This window comes from Lissotriton vulgaris, chromosome 10 (assembly GCF_964263255.1).
Source record: "Lissotriton vulgaris chromosome 10, aLisVul1.2, whole genome shotgun sequence".
Taxonomy (NCBI): Eukaryota; Metazoa; Chordata; class Amphibia; order Caudata; family Salamandridae; genus Lissotriton; species Lissotriton vulgaris.
Genome location: NC_141698.1, coordinates 89,332,572 through 89,351,421, shown reverse-complemented (window position 1 = coordinate 89,351,421; position 18,850 = coordinate 89,332,572). Strand labels below are relative to the sequence as shown.

General features: G+C 46.7%; 1 protein-coding gene across 1 annotated transcript in view; it reads right to left on the bottom strand.

Moving 5' to 3' along the window:
• Positions 1-14,654: 14,654 nt before the first annotated feature.
• The window catches only part of LOC147684723 (cytochrome P450 2K1-like), a 101,018-nt gene continuing 96,822 nt past the window's right edge, over positions 14,655-18,850 (bottom strand). The window contains exons 8-9 of the mRNA XM_086940567.1: positions 17,765-17,906; positions 14,655-16,200 (exon numbers count right to left, since the gene is read on the bottom strand). Of these exons, the coding sequence (XP_086796693.1) occupies positions 16,004-16,200; positions 17,765-17,906 (339 nt within the window). The 3' untranslated portion in view covers positions 14,655-16,003. The remainder of the gene's footprint in view (positions 16,201-17,764; positions 17,907-18,850) is intronic.

Here is an 18,850-nt window from a genome sequence, read left to right as displayed (position 1 = left end):
TGAGAAGAGGCGCCGGAGTGTTCTGTGGCTGATTGAGGAGTCGGCGCGCTCCTTTCTGCCCGAGCGCCGCGTTGAGGAGCCGGCCTGGGCAGGGGGGGAAGAGGTAGAAAGGTACCGGCAGGGATCTGGGGATTTGTGGTGCCGCCCTGTCCATTGCCAGCGCGAGTGCAGCGCGAAGGAGTCGGCCTGAGGCGAGGGAGAGCCTCTTCAGCCTTGGTTCCCCGGGCCCTCGCTCCTTTTAACCCTCTGCAGCTGGTGCAGAACTATCCAGCAGTCACAAGTAAGGAGAAAGTGTGGGGGATTGGCTTCCACAGATTATTGGATAAATTAAGACTCTGACTCTGGGAGTACAGCGTCTATGTGGAGTCCCTGTCAGGGTTCATTCTAATTACAGCAGTCCTATAGAAAGGTGTCTGAAGTGGTGCTTAAACGATTCCTTCCTGCACAGGAATAGAGTGAGGACTGTAATGTTATCCCTGTACAAGAAAATGTGTTCTAATCTGTTTTGAGTGCTGATTTGACCAAAAATACAAAATAATACAGTGATAAGAAATGTTATACAGTAAATAGAGTACAGTAGAAGCCTAACTGAGCCCAAAACAAGTGTCAGAGTTACCTACCAGTCTTGGGTTAAGAGATCTATCTATTCTATAACTGCTGGTGGTCATTAGGATTTAGAATTGGGAAGTACTTCTGCTTTATTCCCCACAATCTGCAGTGTAATTGAATTGTGTATCCTAGAGTAAAATGTGTAAGAGTACTGACAATTTGATTGAGTAATTGCTTAGCAGCTTAGTAATATAATTGCTGATACTAAAGTGTCTGGAAATGTTCTGAGCTATTTATATTTGAGAACAGAGAGTATATTATTTTTATATAAAGCAGTACGTATATTCATACATTTTTTGGTGTAGTGTTTTCTTTTGAGTGCTATTGCGTGGAATTACTTTTGGGTGGTCTGCAACCTTTACACTGTGCCTCTGTGATGCTAGTCTTGCCCTAGGCCAGGCTACCTAATTCCAACATATTGGTGCCTAGCGGTGGGATTGCGGACTTGGTTGCAGCTACTTACTAGTAATTTGACGTAATACACCCAACCTACACCAGGAGTTTTCTCCTTGCGGCCCTCCTAATTAGTCTTTTTGTTTTTTCTAAATTTATTCCTGGTGGTGGGTGGAGTTGGCTTTAGGTTGCCCTTGCCACTCTGAAATTTCTGGTGTGTATCCAGGTTTGCCTGACTCACAATGGAGTTCGCGGTGGAAAACCTGGAAGTCTATTCCGTGTACCAATTGAAAATGTTCTGCCAACAAATGGGGGTCTTTTTCAAACAGGGTGCCAGGAAGGGGGAGCTCCAGACTAGCCTTAGGGCCTGGGTGGAGGCACACCAAGAGACGAAGGAGGAGGATGAAGAGGTCGACCAGGACACGGTGGGGAGGTAGAAGAGTTATTCCGCCATGAGGGGGAAAACTTACTCACCGGACCAGTGTCCTATTCCAGAAAGGGCAGTAGCATCTCTGGGAGAAGCCTAACGGAAGCCGAGCTCACCGATAGGAGGGAGAAAAGACAGTTAAGGTGGGAGTTGGCTAAGTTGGAGCAGGAGAAAGAGGAGAGGAGGATGGTCCACGAGTTTAGACTGAAGGAACTGGAGCTCCAAAGTCTGCGACGGGGGTCCTCTCCTGTTAGGAATGGTGGCAGCGAACCAAAGGAGTCAGCCAGGGAGACCAAACCCTATATCCCAAAGGACCTGATAGCGAGCTTCAGTCAGGGGGACGATGTAGCTAAGTGGCTGGCCGCTTATGAGGTTTCTCTGAAGGTTCATGGAGTGCAGGAGAAGCACTGGGGGGGTAGTTTGTACAAGTACATGCCTCCTGCTGGTCGGGACACCTTGCTGGCCCTGGATCCAGAGGAACAGACAAACTACCCCACCATGAAGCTGGCGTTGTTGAGGAAGTTCGGGCTCACCCCAGAAAGGTACCGACAGAAGTTCAGGGGGAGCCACAAGATGAGCACTCAGAACTGGGTGGACTTCCTTGATTACGCCAGAAAGGCCTTAGAGGGTTGGGTCAAGGGCAGTGAGGTAAAAGATTATGAGGGGCTGTACGATCTGTTTTTGAGAGAACACCTCCTCGAGAAATGTTTTCCCGAGCTGCGCCAACACCTGGTAGACAGCAAGCTGACCAATCCCCGGAAGCTTGCAGAGGAGGCGGACATCTGGACAAGTACCCGGGTGTCCTCCAAGGGGACTGGTGGGGAATCTCAAAAAGCCGGACAGGGCGCCCCCCAGAAGAAGGAGGGGGGGAGAAAAAGAAAGAGTTCTCTAAAGGTCCCCAAAATAACTTCCAAGGGAAGGGAGCAGGTTTCACCCCTAGGGCAAACCCGCCCCGGAACCCTCATCCTGGCCAAAGCCAGCAGCCCAGGGTTCTCCACTGTTTTGAATGCGGTGGCGTTGGACATTATAAGGGAGATGTCAGATGCCCAAAGAGACCACCCCCTCCCACCGGAGGAAAGTCACCGGGAGTAGCTAGTGTAGCGCTCGGGGAGGAGTTGCCCTTAGATAAGGGGGGTGAGTGGGCGGGTGTCACCTTAGTGTCCCTGGGAGAGCGGGAGATGGTGCCAAAGATCCAGGTGCCCCCAAATACTACAAAGTATGGGCAATGGGTTACCATCAATGGCCAGAGAGGGGAGGCTCTGAGGGATACAGGAGCCAGTATGACTATGGTGAGAAGTCAGCTGGTGTCCCCAGAGCAGGTTGTTCCTAATGTACTCCACCCGCCGCGATGGCTGATGGCAGAATGGGCCACTATCCAGTGGCTGAGGTTCCCTTTGAGTGGGAGGGGGTTGCAGGTTCACTTCGAGTTGCCGTAAGCCCTGCCGTGCCAGTCGATTGTCTGTTGGGGAATGACATGGAACACAACACTTGGAGAGAGGTGGAATACCGGACGCATTCTGCGATGCTGGGTACACCTGACTGGGCCTGTGTCAGCACACGGTCTGCGACTGCCCGGAGAGGGAGTTCGCCTGGGTTGGAGCCTGGAACAATGGCCCAACCCGCTGCTAAGAAGGGACAGACCCGGAGACAGAGAAAGCCTGCTCCGGCTTCCACACCCCATGAGACAGATCGGCCACCTGCGGTGGTGGACCAGGAGTCCGTGGAGGGGGAAGTAGACTCTCTGGAGGATTTACCCATCCCTGCGGAGTGGCATGTGGAGGGAGGTCCTACCAGAGAGGAATTCTGTAAGGGGCAGAGGGAGTGCCCCACCCTTGAGGGACTGAGGCGACAGGCTGAAGCCCAAGCAGCAGGTGATGTTACGGGACATTACAATATTTACTGGGAGGATGGACTCCTCTACAGTGAACCCAAGGTACCCTCGCCTGGTTCATCGAGGGCCTTGGTAGTCCCGCAACAGTACCGAGCCTTTCTTTTGGAATTGGCTCATGCCATACCCCTGGCAGGACACTTAGGCCAGGACAAGACCTTTGCACGGCTTGTCCTCCACTTTTACTGGCCTCAGATGAAATTGGCGTCCAACACATACTGTAGGACATGTGTAACCTGCCAGGCCAGTGGGAAAACAGGGGTGAAGCTAAAAGCTCCCCTGGAACCACTTCCAGTCGTTAGCACCCCCTTTGAGAGGGTGGGCATCGACATTGTAGGGCCTTTGGATCCACCAACAGCAGCTGGTCACAGGTTTATCCTGGTACTGGTGGATCATGCCACACGGTACCCAGAGGCAATACCTCTGAGGACGGTCTCTGCACCTGTAGTGGCAAGAGCCCTAATGGGAATCTTTACCCGAGTGGGATTTCCCAAGGAAGTTGTGTCCGACAGGGGGACCAACTTCCTGTCAGCTTACATGCGGGCAATGTGGAAGGAGTGTGGAGTGACCTACCGGTTCACCACTCCTTATCACCCCAAGTCGAATGGACTGGTTGAGAGGTTTAATAAGACCTTGAAGGGCATGATCAGAAGTCTGCCCGAGAACCTGCGGAGGAAATGGGATGTCCTCCTACCCTGTTTGCTCTTTTCCTACAGGGAAGTGCCCCAGAAGGGAGTGGGCTTCAGCCCCTTTGAGCTTCTGTATGGGCACCCTGTACGCGGTCCTCTCAGCCTGGTGAAGGATGGTTGGGAGAAATCTCCCAGGAAACCCCCCCAGGATGTGGTGAGCTACATGCTGGCCTTCAGGAGCCAAATGGCGAAGTTGTGGAAGCAAGCTTCTGACAACTTGGAGGCCAGCCAGGCAGTCATGAAGGAGTGGTATGACCACAATGCTCACCAGGTGGAATTGGAGCCTGGACAGAAAGTGTGGGTGATGGAGCCTGGAGAGCTTAGTGCCCTCCAGGATCGCTGGACAGGCCCCTTTGAGGTGTTGGAGAAGAAGGGTAAGGCCACATACCTGGTGGATCTTAAGACCCCTCGACAGCCCCTACGGGTGCTGCATGCCAACCGACTCAAGCCCCACCATGAGAGGCCCGAAGTCATGCTAATGATGGTGACTGACGGGGAAGAGGAAGCGGAAAGCGAACCTCTCCCAGATCTCTTTTCGTCCCAAGAGAAGGATGGGTCAGTGGAGGGAGTGATTCTCTCTCCTACTCTAACTCCTGAGCAACGGGAGGACTGCCGCCAGATCCTGGAGCAGTACTCTTCGTTGTTCTCCCTTGTCCCGGGAAGGACCCACCTGTGTACCCATGATGTGGACACAGGAGACAGCCCACCAGTGAAGTCCAAGACCTACCGGCTGTCTGACAAGGTGAAGGCTAGCATCCATGGAGAAGTTGCCAAGATGCTAGAGCTGGGAGTAATTGAACCTTCCAACAGCCCTTGGTCCAGTCCGGTGGTGCTCGTGCCAAAAGCTGCACCCCCAGGCACCACACCTGAACTGAGGTTCTGTGTGGATTACCGAGGACTGAATTCAGTGACAAGGACTGATGCTCATCCAATCCCTAGGGCGGATGAATTGATTGACCGGCTAGGAGCTGCCCAATATCTAAGTACCTTTGACCTTACTTCAGGGTACTGGCAGATCTCCTTGACAGATGGAGCAAGGGAAAGGTCAGCCTTCTCCACGCCTGAGGGACACTACCAGTTCTGTGTGATGCCCTTTGGGCTCAAGAACGCCCCTGCCACATTTCAGCGGCTGGTGAACCAGGTCCTCTCTGGAATGGAGAGTTTCTCTGCTGCTTACTTGGATGACATTGCTGTCTTCAGTAGCAGTTGGGAGGACCATCTGCAGCATTTGCAGGCCGTTCTCCAGGCCCTGAGACAAGCTGGATTGACCATCAAAGCCAGCAAATGCCAGATTGGGCAGGGGTCGGTTGTGTACCTTGGACACTTGGTGGGTAGGGGGACTGTGCAGCCCCTGCAGGCGAAGATTGAGGCAATCATGGCCTGGGAACCCCCCAAGACACAGACTGAGGTCCGAGCTTTCCTGGGCCTCACAGGATACTACCGTCGCTTTGTGAAGGGGTATGGCACTATTGTAGCGCCCCTCACAGAGCTCACCTCCAAGAAACAACCTCGACGGGTAGTTTGGACAAAGGCTTGTCAGCAAGCCTTTGAAAAGTTGAAACAGGCAATGTGTGCGGCACCGGTCCTGAGGGCCCCAGACTTCTCCAAGGAGTTCATTGTCCAAACAGATGCATCAGAACATGGCATTGGGGCAGTGTTATCGCAACTGAATGAAGAGGGCCTGGATCAACCCGTAGTCTTCTTATCCAGGAGACTGCTTCCCCGGGAACAGAAGTGGAGTGCCATTGAGAGGGAAGCTTTTGCGGTGGTGTGGGCTCTGAAGAAGCTGCGGCCATACCTCTTTGGCTCGCACTTCCTGGTTCAGACTGACCACCGACCCCTTCGTTGGCTGATGCAGATGAAGGGGGAAAATCCCAAGTTGTTGAGGTGGTCCATCTCCCTACAGGGAATGGACTTCCGGGTGGAACATCGGCCTGGAGTGGACCACGCCAATGCAGACGGTCTCTCCAGGTATTTCCGCCTTAGTGATGAGGACTCCCAAGGGGTTGGGTAGTTCTCCCCACTTTCAGCTGGGGGGGACACGTGTTAGACCTGTCTGGCTTTTTGGCGAAGTCCCTCCTAATAATTATTTATTTTGTCCCCTTTTTGCCCCTCATACCCTTATTAACTTTTGTGTCTACTGACTTTTTGTAGGTGTTGGCCAGGGGGATAGGTGTTCTTTTCCCCCCTCATAATCTTTTACCTCAGGCCCAGAGGCCTGTTCTGACAGGAAAGTTGGCACCACCTAAAATGGTGGCCACCAACTGCCCCAACTGTCACCAACAGAACTTGGCCATAGTCTAACATAGGGCATTCCAGAACCTTCTGGTCCATCCTGGACCACTGAGAGGGCAGCCTATATAAGGCGGAATGCTGGACAGCCATTTTGTCTGTCAGTGAGGAGCAGCTAGAGTGAAGGCTGAGGTCTAGTGGGGGTAGGATTCTGAAGGGTGGTTCCCTCTACAAGAGTAGCCCTCTGTCAAGGTTTTTCCACCTCCTTTGTCCTGTTGTCCTAGCCAAGTTAGCTCATCCTGCTGATCCTGGACAGATAGGTTAAGGGGTTAACTTTAGTAGTCCTGGGAGCTGAGCTGAGAGTTCCCCCGTGCCCCTAGTCTGCCCAGTAAGGAGGAATAGGGGGTTGGTGCTAAGAAAGTACAACCTGACTTTATCCTGAAGGAGCCCCCCCCCCTCCCCTCCTCTTCGTTTTGGTGAAGAAAGGGAATAAATCCATTGAACAACTGACAGCATTCCCTACCATTGACTGGTCCTGTGGCGTGTGGCCAACCCCTCTGCCAGCTGAGTAGAAGTTGTGAGGTGAACTGTGACCTTGTTAGCACCGATCGTGCTCTGGGCCAGCACCCTCCCGGGATCCACTGAGCCTGGGAAGCCTGGCGAGGCTTCCCTTTGTGAGCGGGACCCCAGGGGCATCGATCGCGTTGGAGTCGCGTTGCCCTGTCCTGAAGGAACCGGAGGCGTTACTGCGCACGCCCCGTCTGCGCAGCTATCCCCGGAGGGAGGGGCCGTGAGGTGAGCAGGCCCGAGCGAGTAGCGTCTCTCCCTGGAGCAGGACCCGTGGGAGGCGGCCTCGGCGAGAGCGCTTCCGCGCATGCCCGCCGGAGAAGCGGCTGCGGAGACCAGCGCTGAGAAGAGGCGCCGGAGTGTTCTGTGGCTGATTGAGGAGTCGGCGCGCTCCTTTCTGCCCGAGCGCCGCGTTGAGGAGCCGGCCTGGGCAGGGGGGGAAGAGGTAGAAAGGTACCGGCAGGGATCTGGGGATTTGTGGTGCCGCCCTGTCCATTGCCAGCGCGAGTGCAGCGCGAAGGAGTCGGCCTGAGGCGAGGGAGAGCCTCTTCAGCCTTGGTTCCCCGGGCCCTCGCTCCTTTTAACCCTCTGCAGCTGGTGCAGAACTATCCAGCAGTCACAAGTAAGGAGAAAGCGTGGGGGATTGGCTTCCACAGATTATTGGATAAATTAAGACTCTGACTCTGGGAGTACAGCGTCTATGTGGAGTCCCTGTCAGGGTTCATTCTAATTACAGCAGTCCTATAGAAAGGTGTCTGAAGTGGTGCTTAAACGATTCCTTCCTGCACAGGAATAGAGTGAGGACTGTAATGTTATCCCTGTACAAGAAAATGTGTTCTAATCTGTTTTGAGTGCTGATTTGACCAAAAATACAAAATAATACAGTGATAAGAAATGTTATACAGTAAATAGAGTACAGTAGAAGCCTAACTGAGCCCAAAACAAGTGTCAGAGTTACCTACCAGTCTTGGGTTAAGAGATCTATCTATTCTATAACTGCTGGTGGTCATTAGGATTTAGAATTGGGAAGTACTTCTGCTTTATTCCCCACAATCTGCAGTGTAATTGAATTGTGTATCCTAGAGTAAAATGTGTAAGAGTTCTGACAATTTGATTGAGTAATTGCTTAGCAGCTTAGTAATATAATTGCTGATACTAAAGTGTCTGGAAATGTTCTGAGCTATTTATATTTGAGAACAGAGAGTATATTATTTTTATATAAAGCAGTACGTATTTTCATACATTTTTTGGTGTAGTATTTTCTTTTGAGTGCTATTGCGTGGAATTACTTTTGGGTGGTCTGCAACCTTTACACTGTGCCTCTGTGATGCTAGTCTTGCCCTAGGCCAGGCTACCTAATTCCAACACTCCTGTCCTGTGACAAACTAGGTTTGTCCCAGCTCTGTACGAATATAATTCAATAGTCAGAGCAAAAAGAAAGGATGTTGGTGTAAAACAATCCAGAATGCCAAGAATAGCACAGAGGAGGCCTTCGCTGACAAATGTCACAAGAAGCGGTTAATATCTTGCCCAATTTATTCACGGAGAAAGTTGCAAAGATCAGAACAGGTCTTGGCTGAGACCACCCTTCTAACTGTTAGCAATAGTAATCTTAGTGATTTTTTCACCTGTCTGTGTAGAAGAGTGCAAAGACCTGGTGTGCTGCAGCAAGCAGTCCAGCTCTCTGTTAGACATATGTCCTACTCACCTTTTGATAGGCATCTTCTATTGCAGTCATTAGTACGCAGTCTCTATACTGGCATTCTCTTTGAACTGGCAGTGATGTCTGTAGCAGATGATCCAGGAATGTTGCTGGATGAAGCTGGCTCCAGGCAGTGGTGTTTCCAGATCCATTGGCTGATCTTGACATTGTAAATTATTGAACTTTGCTGGGCCTGCTTTAACACTGGTGGTGCCCTGTGCGACAATGTCTGTTGGTGCCCCCCAACGACCACCTCTGCCACGGATTCCCTCACTAGCACCCTTTAAAAGTGCCCCTCATGTCTCCATGACCACTGACTCCCAGATTCATTTAGTTTTATAGCACACACAATCATATGTGTGTAAATAGTGTATAGGAAATGTTATATCAGAAAGGACAACAAGGTGTAGGAGTGACATGTCATCGATACTCGTAGGCAATAAAGAGTCCTTATTCTGGAAAAGCACAAAATCTGAATTTAAAACGTAACATCATTGTTAGGAGTTCTCTTTAATAATAAGAATTGTTTTCTACCCAAATGAACCCTTTTTGCAAGATTAGGATGATAATAGACTGGGCAAAAATACATGTATCTCTAACATATACCTTGCAGTTTGCATGCAGGTATTTGATGACAGCTAACAGCTCGATGTTCTATATTAGGATGTTGACTTATAAAGGACAAGTTACAGCAGCAGTTAACATCTTTTACAGAAGAAGTAACCCACTGACCTATTTATATTATATGCAGTTTGTTATCTGTATGGCACACATTCTTAGCCACAGGCATTTTAACCCTCTGCACTACCTTAGGATTATTCAAATCTTCCTCTAGACAAACCTTCGGTCTCTTTCGACGAAGACGATGACGATTAATCACCAGAGTTATCTCGATGTTTTAAGTGATGCCTGAAAATTGCTGGAGGCCAGAAACGCGGCAGCATGTGCTTTTAAAATGATGATATACTTGTGAAAATGACACCCCCACCCCAAGTCAGTGCCCGGTGCGGTGGCACCGATCGCACCGCCCTAAAGCCGGCCATGGAACTTTGATTCAAAGACTAGCAGAGGTGGGACTAGGTGACTGTCCAAGGCTGTTTCTTCTTCTTCCTTGCAGATCCAGCCTAAGTAGTACAGCTGTTGTCCTTTAACTTTTCCTTCTTCCCTCTCTAAATTTTATCTTAGATGGTGGGCAAGCTTGAGGGTGGCTTTCAAGTTACCAGATGCATGTTAATGATACGAGGTTAATGGTCAACTTTAAAACTAACTTGGCTACCTCAACTCATTGTCTGATTTGGGCTTTGGTGTACATAAGGAGCTGGATAGACTTGAACTATAATCTTGGCCATCATAATGAGTGAGCTGATACTTGACAATGGGCCACATGCATCATCGGGACATTTTGCGAATCCTTATTTGCGAAAAATAGGGAATCGCAAATAAGGAATCGCAAAATGGGATGCATTAATTTATTCGCATAATTTTTGCGATTCAGTGAAAATCGCAATTTTTACCGAATCGCAAGGATTATGTAAATTCTAAATTGCGATTTCGCAATTCCCATTGATTCCTATGGGCCAAAAGGCCCATATGAATCAATGGGAAGGCATTGACATTTTGCGAATTTCTATTTGCGATTCGCAAAATGTTCATGCATTACATGGGTGCAGGGGGGTCCAAATGACCCGCCCCTGCACCCCTGAAATGCATTTTTAAGTGCATGTTTCACACACACATGTCCTAAGGACATGTGTGTCTGTAACATTACAGTGTTTAAAATGCAATTTTGAGCATTTTTAAACTTTTTCCCAAATTACCACAAGGTTCGACCTCGTGGTAATTTGCACCCCCTAATTGCGAATTCGTAATTTAAAATGCAATCATGCATTGCTTTTAAGGATTCGCAAATTTGCGATTCCTTAAAAGCAATCGCATTTTTGGAATTGGTTATTAATAGCGATTTTCCAAAAAATGTTTGATGCATCCCAAAAAGATATTTAGGAATCGCAAACGGCCGAATTTACCGATTCGCACCGTTCGCGACTCCTAAATACCTTGATGCATGTGGGCCAATATGTGTGATAACTACTGTAAGAGGTGATAATGATAAAATCTAATAGATTCCGAACACCACAGCATCATATTGTATATAATGTCATAATTACCACGTGTAATGAGAGCCTTTAACTGAACCATGCAAAATCTGTGAGTCACTTTAATCCCACTGAGTCAATATCTGGGAAGAATTTGTCAGGGCAACTGCTGTGCTCCAGTGCAGGTTAAAAGGAATCTTGAAATTTTGATGCATGCCAATGTCAGTTTCAACACGTTTATTGCCTCAGTGGCCAAAGCTAGCTTCCACCACCTCTGCATCTTGAAATTGATATTGCCAATATGCATATTCAAGCACACCAGGATTTCAGTAATCCAGTTTATTTATGGATGCCGAATATGAGCATCCACAAATTGTAATTCATCCAAAATGCAACTGAGAGACTTATTTTTCACTTAGCTCATTTACGGCCAGATGTACGACCGTTTGCGACTCACAAATTGCAAAAAAATTGCGAGATGCAATTTGCAAAGCAAATGTACAACAGTGTCAGATACACTGTTAGCAATTCCCAATGGGGTCGCAAAATGCGAGGCTAATGAATATTAATGAGCCACTCGCAATTTCTGACCCCATTGGGAAAAGCTGGCCTCCCAGGGATGGTGGCCTACTGGGCTCAGCAGGCCACCATGTCTGGGACTGCTTTTCAATAAAGCAGGTTTTTTTTCTAAATGCAGCCCGTTTTCCTTAAAGGAAAATGGGATGTATTTTCTTTTTTAAATGAAGCATTTTCGTTTCATTTTTTAAAGGCAGGCAATGGTCCCTGGGACCACTGCCTGCCCCTAAAAAATATTTTCCCCTGCATTTGCAAAGGGGAAGGGGGACCCCTAACCTTTTGCGCGTGCATTACCCCCCTCTTGAAGACAGTGATAATTTGCAAGTGTTTTGCAGCCGCAATTGCAGTCGAAAAACATTCATACATTGCTTTGGGGTCGCTAATAGGAAGCGAGCGCCCGTTCCTAATAGCGACTCGCAATTCCTAGACAGAGAGATGCAAGTAAATTGTGACTCGCCTTTTGGGAATTGGTCATGGCGCTGTGCCATTTTGCATGTGCAAACGGGTTGCAAACCCATTTGCACATGCAATTTAGGGTTGTAAATCTGGCCCAAAGAGTTCTTTCTCTAGGGAGCACTAAGAGAGTCCAAGAGCGCAAACGGTTGTTTTATAAATAAACTTAAAAACATAACTATAACTGGTCTTCTTTGGTCACTACAACTTCAACTGCTATGCTACCTGCTGTTATCATTCTTCACTGTAATTGAAATAAAATATTGCCCTTGAAAAACTATCCACTACCTTAACCCCTATTATCTAAGGCTTTCATTGTTCGAATAATTGTTAAAAATGTCGGGAATATTTTACTTAATTATGCATATTGAAAGAAATGTGACATGCCAATATCTCCAGGACCTTTTATACAAGGAAATAAATATCTTGCTAAAATAGTCACATGAGGTATCACCAGGATAAAGGTTCGAGCAAAAATGCCTCTCTACAAGACATTAATTATTTTAGCAAACAAATATTCAGCAGGTGAAAACCATGCAATATCTCAAGGTAGAAAATAGTAAGACATTTCACAAATTTTGCACAACATGAAACTTGTGAATTTTAAGACTTTCGATGAAATTTTTTCCACAGAAAGAACACATGTTCAGAACTGAGAGACCAACCAAAACAAGATTTACATCGTATTGATAAAGATCTGTGCCCCAGCAAGGTAAATGTCCAAACATGGTGCACTTTATAAGAAACACAAAAAATTATCTGCACCAAGATACTGACAACAATATTCACATGTCCCATAAGGCACCACGATGTGCATTGTGGAGAAATGTATTTCAGGCTATCTGACAGATGACGTGGACAAAAATATTGCGTTGCCAAAATATTGTGGCAAAAATATTGAGGACAAGAATATCGAGAAGGTGAGTGCAATTAACCCCTTGCATGCTGATGACGGCCCCCGTCCGTCATGCATCACGGTGGGCGTGTGCTGATGACGGCCGTAATGGACCCGTCCACTCATTAAAACGGCCGCATAGGTGCAGAATCGCGGACGCGCCCAAGGGGTTAAGTATGTATAGATTTACTGTTTTAACTCCACATCTACAGTGGCGTAACAAAACCTAAGAGCGCCCCCCTGCAGGGTAAATGGAGGGGCCCCCTCCGGATTCATCCAGGAGCTCCCAGGCCAGGGTACTGTGCTGAGGGCGCAACCTGGGGCTCGGGCCCCCCGCACCACTGGGTCTGCGTGGGCCTATGTCATGTCACTGCACATCTACTCAGCTTAAAGATCTATATAACACTCAAGTTACTTATATGTGAAATTAAGCATAGTAAAACTTTGCCTGCGTCCTAGAAACTTACCTTCACAATATTATTTTCCTTGATGTCTCTACCAAGAAATTGTGGGCACACTATTTTATTTTTGATGTTTTAGTCAAAAACCGTATTTCAAATACTACATGAACTGGGGTTTTACCTTATTGTCAAAATCTTTTTTTTAACCCCTTAGATCATTCTATATTTTGCAGTGCCACAGACAATCAATCTGGAAGAGAATGAGATTAAAGAAAAAATACAAAAGAGCTGTTTAAACAAATCCTTTTAATGTTAAAATTCTAGACCACTAGGTGCAAACGTAAACAAACATTAATTGCGCAAAATCCAAGGGTACAGTTTGCTTCTGGCTGCAAATTAAACAGCACTAGCTTCTGCCTGTGTGCTGACTTTCTTTACGACCATTCCATTGACATATTGTGAAATAAAACTGACAATTTTTGCTTTAAACAAGGCCTTGCTCCCTTTGTAAATGTACATGCCTTTTTAGGTAATAAAGCAAGCCTTTCATGTAGTTTACAACATGTTTGCTTCAAGTGAAAGATTGCAGTTATAGCGACATGATGTAACATTTTAGCAGCAAGGGTTGAAAATGAGGTGGGCTCCCATGCCTGAGATGAGAGTAGATCCTGCAGGGAGTCAGTTGATTGCTTTGAAGGGAGAGGACTCTGCATGAATCAGGGCAGCAGGAGTCCTCCTGGAGACCAATGAAATGCACTGATTTTTGGGAGCACCATTTGGGATTTTCACAAACACTCAGCAAGCCATTAACCTACTCAACTAGTAGGAGTAAGTCAACAACATGTTTTCTTGTTTTGATAGCCAATGGAGAGGTAAGAGTCCAATAAGGAATCCAATATGTGTAATCAAACACCAAGGGCCCGATGTAGGTAAATCTAATTTACCACTTCTAAAATACTGAATCATACCGATTCGGTATTTAAGAAGTGGTAAATTAGAGGGGGGGGGGAAATGTAGGTAATTCTGATTCGGTAAATACCGAATCTGTAAGATTCGGTATTTACCGATTCTGTAAATATCGAATTGGTATCCCCCATTGATTCCTATGGGCCTTGAAGCCCATAGGAATCAATGTGGAATACCGAATCGGTATTTACCGATTCGGTAATTACCTATTCTTGCAAGGGTGCAGAGGGTGTCACTTTGACACCCTCTAGTACCCCAGTTACAGCCTAGTGTGCCATGTGGCACACATACATGCCCTAAGGGCATGTCTGTGTGTCACATGGCACAGGTGGGCATGCACAGATGTGCATGCACACCTGGATTCGGTATTTTACCACCCAATTGGATTGGGTGGTAAAATACCGACTCTTGAAGGCCTGTGGCACTCTTCAGAGTGCCATCTACATCTCTATTTACCGATTCTGTACATTTACCGATTCTGTATTTTACCGAATCAGTAAATTTACAGAATCGGTAAAATTACCGAATCTGTACTTATGTAGCCCCCTACATAAGAAAACCGTAATACCGGTCGGAAACGGCCGAATTCGGCCGTTTCCGACCGGTATTAGGGCTCCTACATCGAGCCCCAAATGTTTATTATTTTTTCTTTTTTCTTTTTAAATCCAAATATAAATCAACATCCAGCCAATGCGTTTCCTTCCAATTGAATTTAGAACTTCACCAGGGCTTAATAGAATAGAGCGCTAATATATCAGGGTATATATAGAATGAATATGTGTAGTTCCATTCAATGTTACACGGTGTATATATATAACCCAATATGAACTGTGTCATCACTCTCCACGGTCATGCGGTCATAAATGTATGATAATGAATAACGCCACTGAAACCTACGTCGATTGAGCAAATTAACACTTATCAAGGCTCCTGTGGTGTTATTCAAGGGTTCCAGAAAAAATAATAAGAAATAATGAACATTTGGTGCTTGATTACACATATTGGATTCCTTATTGGACTCTTACTGGTGCACATCTCCATTTGCTATCATGCTTCTATATTGCTGGCCAGTGGTACCAAACAATGGCAGATACCAGATTAGTAGTGCACAGAACTATACTGACTTTGTACGTTTTGTGAATGAGGTGCTTTCCCTTCAGTCCGCCGTTGTTACAAGTGTTTGTGTTTCATACATTTTCAAGTTTTAACAAATGCTTATGAATTAAGTTCTTAGGTTCTTTAAACACATAGGGGCATATTTACAAGGGCTTTTGGCCACCGGAACGTCACTTTTTGCCCTTCGCCTTATTTACAAGGTGGCGTTGAGCCATGTTAAGTGGCTTAACGCCGCTTTGTAAATAAGGCCCCTTTTCACTCAACACTTAGTGTGAAAGGGGCAGGCAATGAGTGTTGCAGTGGGGGTTCCGCCCCAACACCCATGGCTTTTGATACCGCCCCCAATTTACAAGGGTAGCATAAATATGGGGCAGTGCCAAAATTAAGACCAGGACTTAACCTGGAGAAACGAGTAGAAATGATTAATTTCTCCTCGTTTTGCTGTTCCTATGTTTGCTGTATTCTGCAGCACACATAGAAAGAGCAAATCGCCACTAGTGATTATTGATGTGCAGGAAGGTTTCTCTTCCTGCGCATGAACAATCATTAAATAATGACGAGTTGCAACTTCTATGTGTACTGCACAAAGCAGCACACATAGAAGTTACAAATCAGCCTTAGCAATTGTTCATATGCCCCCTTCCTGTTTCCGACTGGCTTATCACCTTCTTGAAGTAGGTAGTAACTGTGATTATTTTGCAACTGCATTTGCCGTCGCAAAACAATTGTACATACCAGTGCAACTCACTGTTAGGAAGGGACGCCCTTGGCACACCTCTTCCTAATTGCGACTTGCAAACCCTATTTTGCGAGTTGGTATAGGTTACCGACTCGCAAAATAATGTTTGCACATACTACAACCCTTTTTAGCAGTCGCAAACGGCCCGATTTTCCATTTGCGACTGCTAAAAATGGTCGCACATCTGGCCCCTAGAAGTGTCCCCACTACAGGCAATGTTTATTCAGAGAGGGTCAGTGTGCTGCGTCCACTATTGGTTATGCAATTGGTTCTCGAGGCACAGCACAGACTCTGTGAGGCTTAGGTGACAAAGTAAGGCTGACCTCCTCGGTCAGGTCAAGGTCCGCCTCTGTCACTCCAGGCGGTGGGCGGAACGTGAACTTCTGAAGTAAACCCGCAAAGAAGAGAAACAGCTCCATCTTGGCCAGGCTTTCACCCACGCAAGCTCTCCGCCCTGCAAAGTGAAACAAATTCAGTTTTTTATGAAGTAAGGTACAGTACTGTAGCATAAGAAATGCTGTATATGGTGTAGTATCAAGAGTGTGAGTATTCATAATAATAATGGAGTTGGGGATGTGCTCCACCACCAGGCTGATCTGCTCTCTTAACCCCTTCGGGGCTGATGACGAGCTGGGTTCGTCATCGCGTAGCCTCCTCGCACGCTGATGCCGAGCCCAGCTCGTCACGCAAAGTGCGATTTTCGAATTCTCAGCGCGCGAACGGAATTCCGCTAGCGCGCATGAGGTTAACTGTAGAGATTGGGCACTTTTTAAGTCACAGGTATTTTGCAGATATATTCTGCTCCCCACATTTGACACTGCTACATCAACGTACAATTTTAAAAAAAATATAGGGGAATCCTACATCCCAAAGCACTTAGGGAAGAACATCATTAAACAGTAAGGTTTTCGCCATGATAAATTGTTGATGTAGCATTTATATGGAAGTGAAGTCTGTGCAGGAGTAAATTAACTTGAAAGGGTTTCATGGGTCCAATTTATACAGATTTTGTGCTTGGTTTGCTTCACAAAAGTGACGCAAACTGCACAAATTGTTGATTTGGGGATATACTTTACAACGCAAAACATGTTTCCCCTGGAAAGTAGCATTAAAGGAATGCAAAGGAGCTCTTTGCATATCATGAAACTTTGCGTATGATAGGTGGAACGTGGACAATCCCATGCAACTATCCACCAGCTTTGATGGAAATCCCTGCCTACTAACATTACTAGACATGGATGTGCACCAAAAATCTATGCCTCCTTGAGGAAGGCATAACATTAGAGAAAGGGTTTCTTTTCTCTAATGGTTTCTAACACAGTATGTGTATTGTACTGTACAGCACACATACAAAGGTATAAAGTGTTCTACTATGTCAAAACAATATTTTCTACTTGTAGGTACTCATCCAGTACTAAAACTATGCTAGGCAGCCCAAAGTGCACCAGTGCAGGAAGAGAGAGAAAAATACCACCATATCTTAGTAGACATGACACTGCTCTATTCTCTCTATTTCATTTAATGAAGTGTGCATGACATTTTTGCTCTATTGCCAAGTAGGTACTATTTACAACTGCAAAAAAAGACCATTAGCTTTCCCACTTTGTAGGGTCCATCTACTACCTGTTGCAAACTAGACAGCTGTCGACACTTCGTTGGCACTAGAACCACTAGTACTTATCTTTGCCATGAGCATGCTATTGGGTACCAAATAACTACGAGTAGCTTTCACTCTTATTTAATGGTGTGCAGGAGAAAGATGTACAAAATCACACTTGTATAGAAAAAAGAAAAGCATGTATAAAGCAGTGGAAAAACCACATTCTTAAAAGCAGAAATGCTTTTGGATTAAAACAGAATCATTCAATATTAAAAGCACTATGAAAGACCCAAATTGTTTGCATAAGTACAAACCTGTAGAGCATTGTCACCCTAACTTATGTTTTGCAATTTTTGCAAGAAAATGTGCAAAGACAACGAGTAAATACTTTGCAGCGTCACACTCGTACTGTCCTTACCTATGGAAAATGGCATAAAAGCGTCCTTCTTCACAAATCGGCCATTGGCATCGAGGAAGTGTTGGGGGTTGAACTCGTAGGGGGTCGCCCACTGGGTCTTGTCTTGGAGCACAGAGATCAGCAGGGGGATCACCTCTGTTCCCTGACAAAGGAATACAGCGTAAGTTACCTCAGAAGAATTCAATTGAATTGAATTAGGCTTTTATATAGCGCGACTGCAACCCTACGGGTATCCTGGCGCTCAGACTTAAATAGATCAACAAGAATCCACCAGCGGTAAGACCCGTATCCTTCTTGAGGTGCACCGCACGCTCCACCTTTGCCTTCCCTGGAGACACCCATTGCAATCTTTTTTCCAACTGTCTTAGATAAGTTTAAACAAGATTCAAACATCAATTGGAAGCATCGGGCGAGTTGGCGTGTTGTGAAAAATGACCAATGACACAAGTTGAAAAGAGAATTACCTGAATCACTATCCATGCTTCTATAGACCAAACATAGCTACAAAGCAACAGAACATTGTACAAGATGGGCAATATAGAATACTATAGTGGAAGGAGGTGGGTAAGAAGGCACAGGGAACAGGGGCGGCTCCTCCACAATAGAGGAGAAGTATCGCCCACTGACTGGCGTGTGCAGAGAGGGGTGGGGCCGGGGTATGGGAGGGGTGAGGAGGAGTGCTATGCGCACGTCTAAGTGTGCGTGTGTGTTTGGCCAACCATCTTAGGCCAGTCAAACACACATGCGCACTTAGGTTTCTCCAACCAGGCTGGATAGATCTGTCCTGAGAGGAGCATCTTTTCAGCCCGCTCAAGCCAAAGAAGTCTAATGCTGCCCCAGTGCCTTCTGGGACCAGGAAGACCAGCGCCCGACCTGGGAGGTGACTGGCAGCTCCAGGTAAGTGTTACTTTTTAATTATTAACCCCCTCCCCCATGCTCACCCTCCAGCACTCCCCCGTGCCCCCTTCCTTCACCTATCCCACCATCTCTTCACTGTTTCGGCTGCCACTGACATGGAATAGGAACAGGGGCTGGGTGATCAGTGTCGGAGGTGTGAAAGTTTCTTATAATTCTTAATTTTGGGTG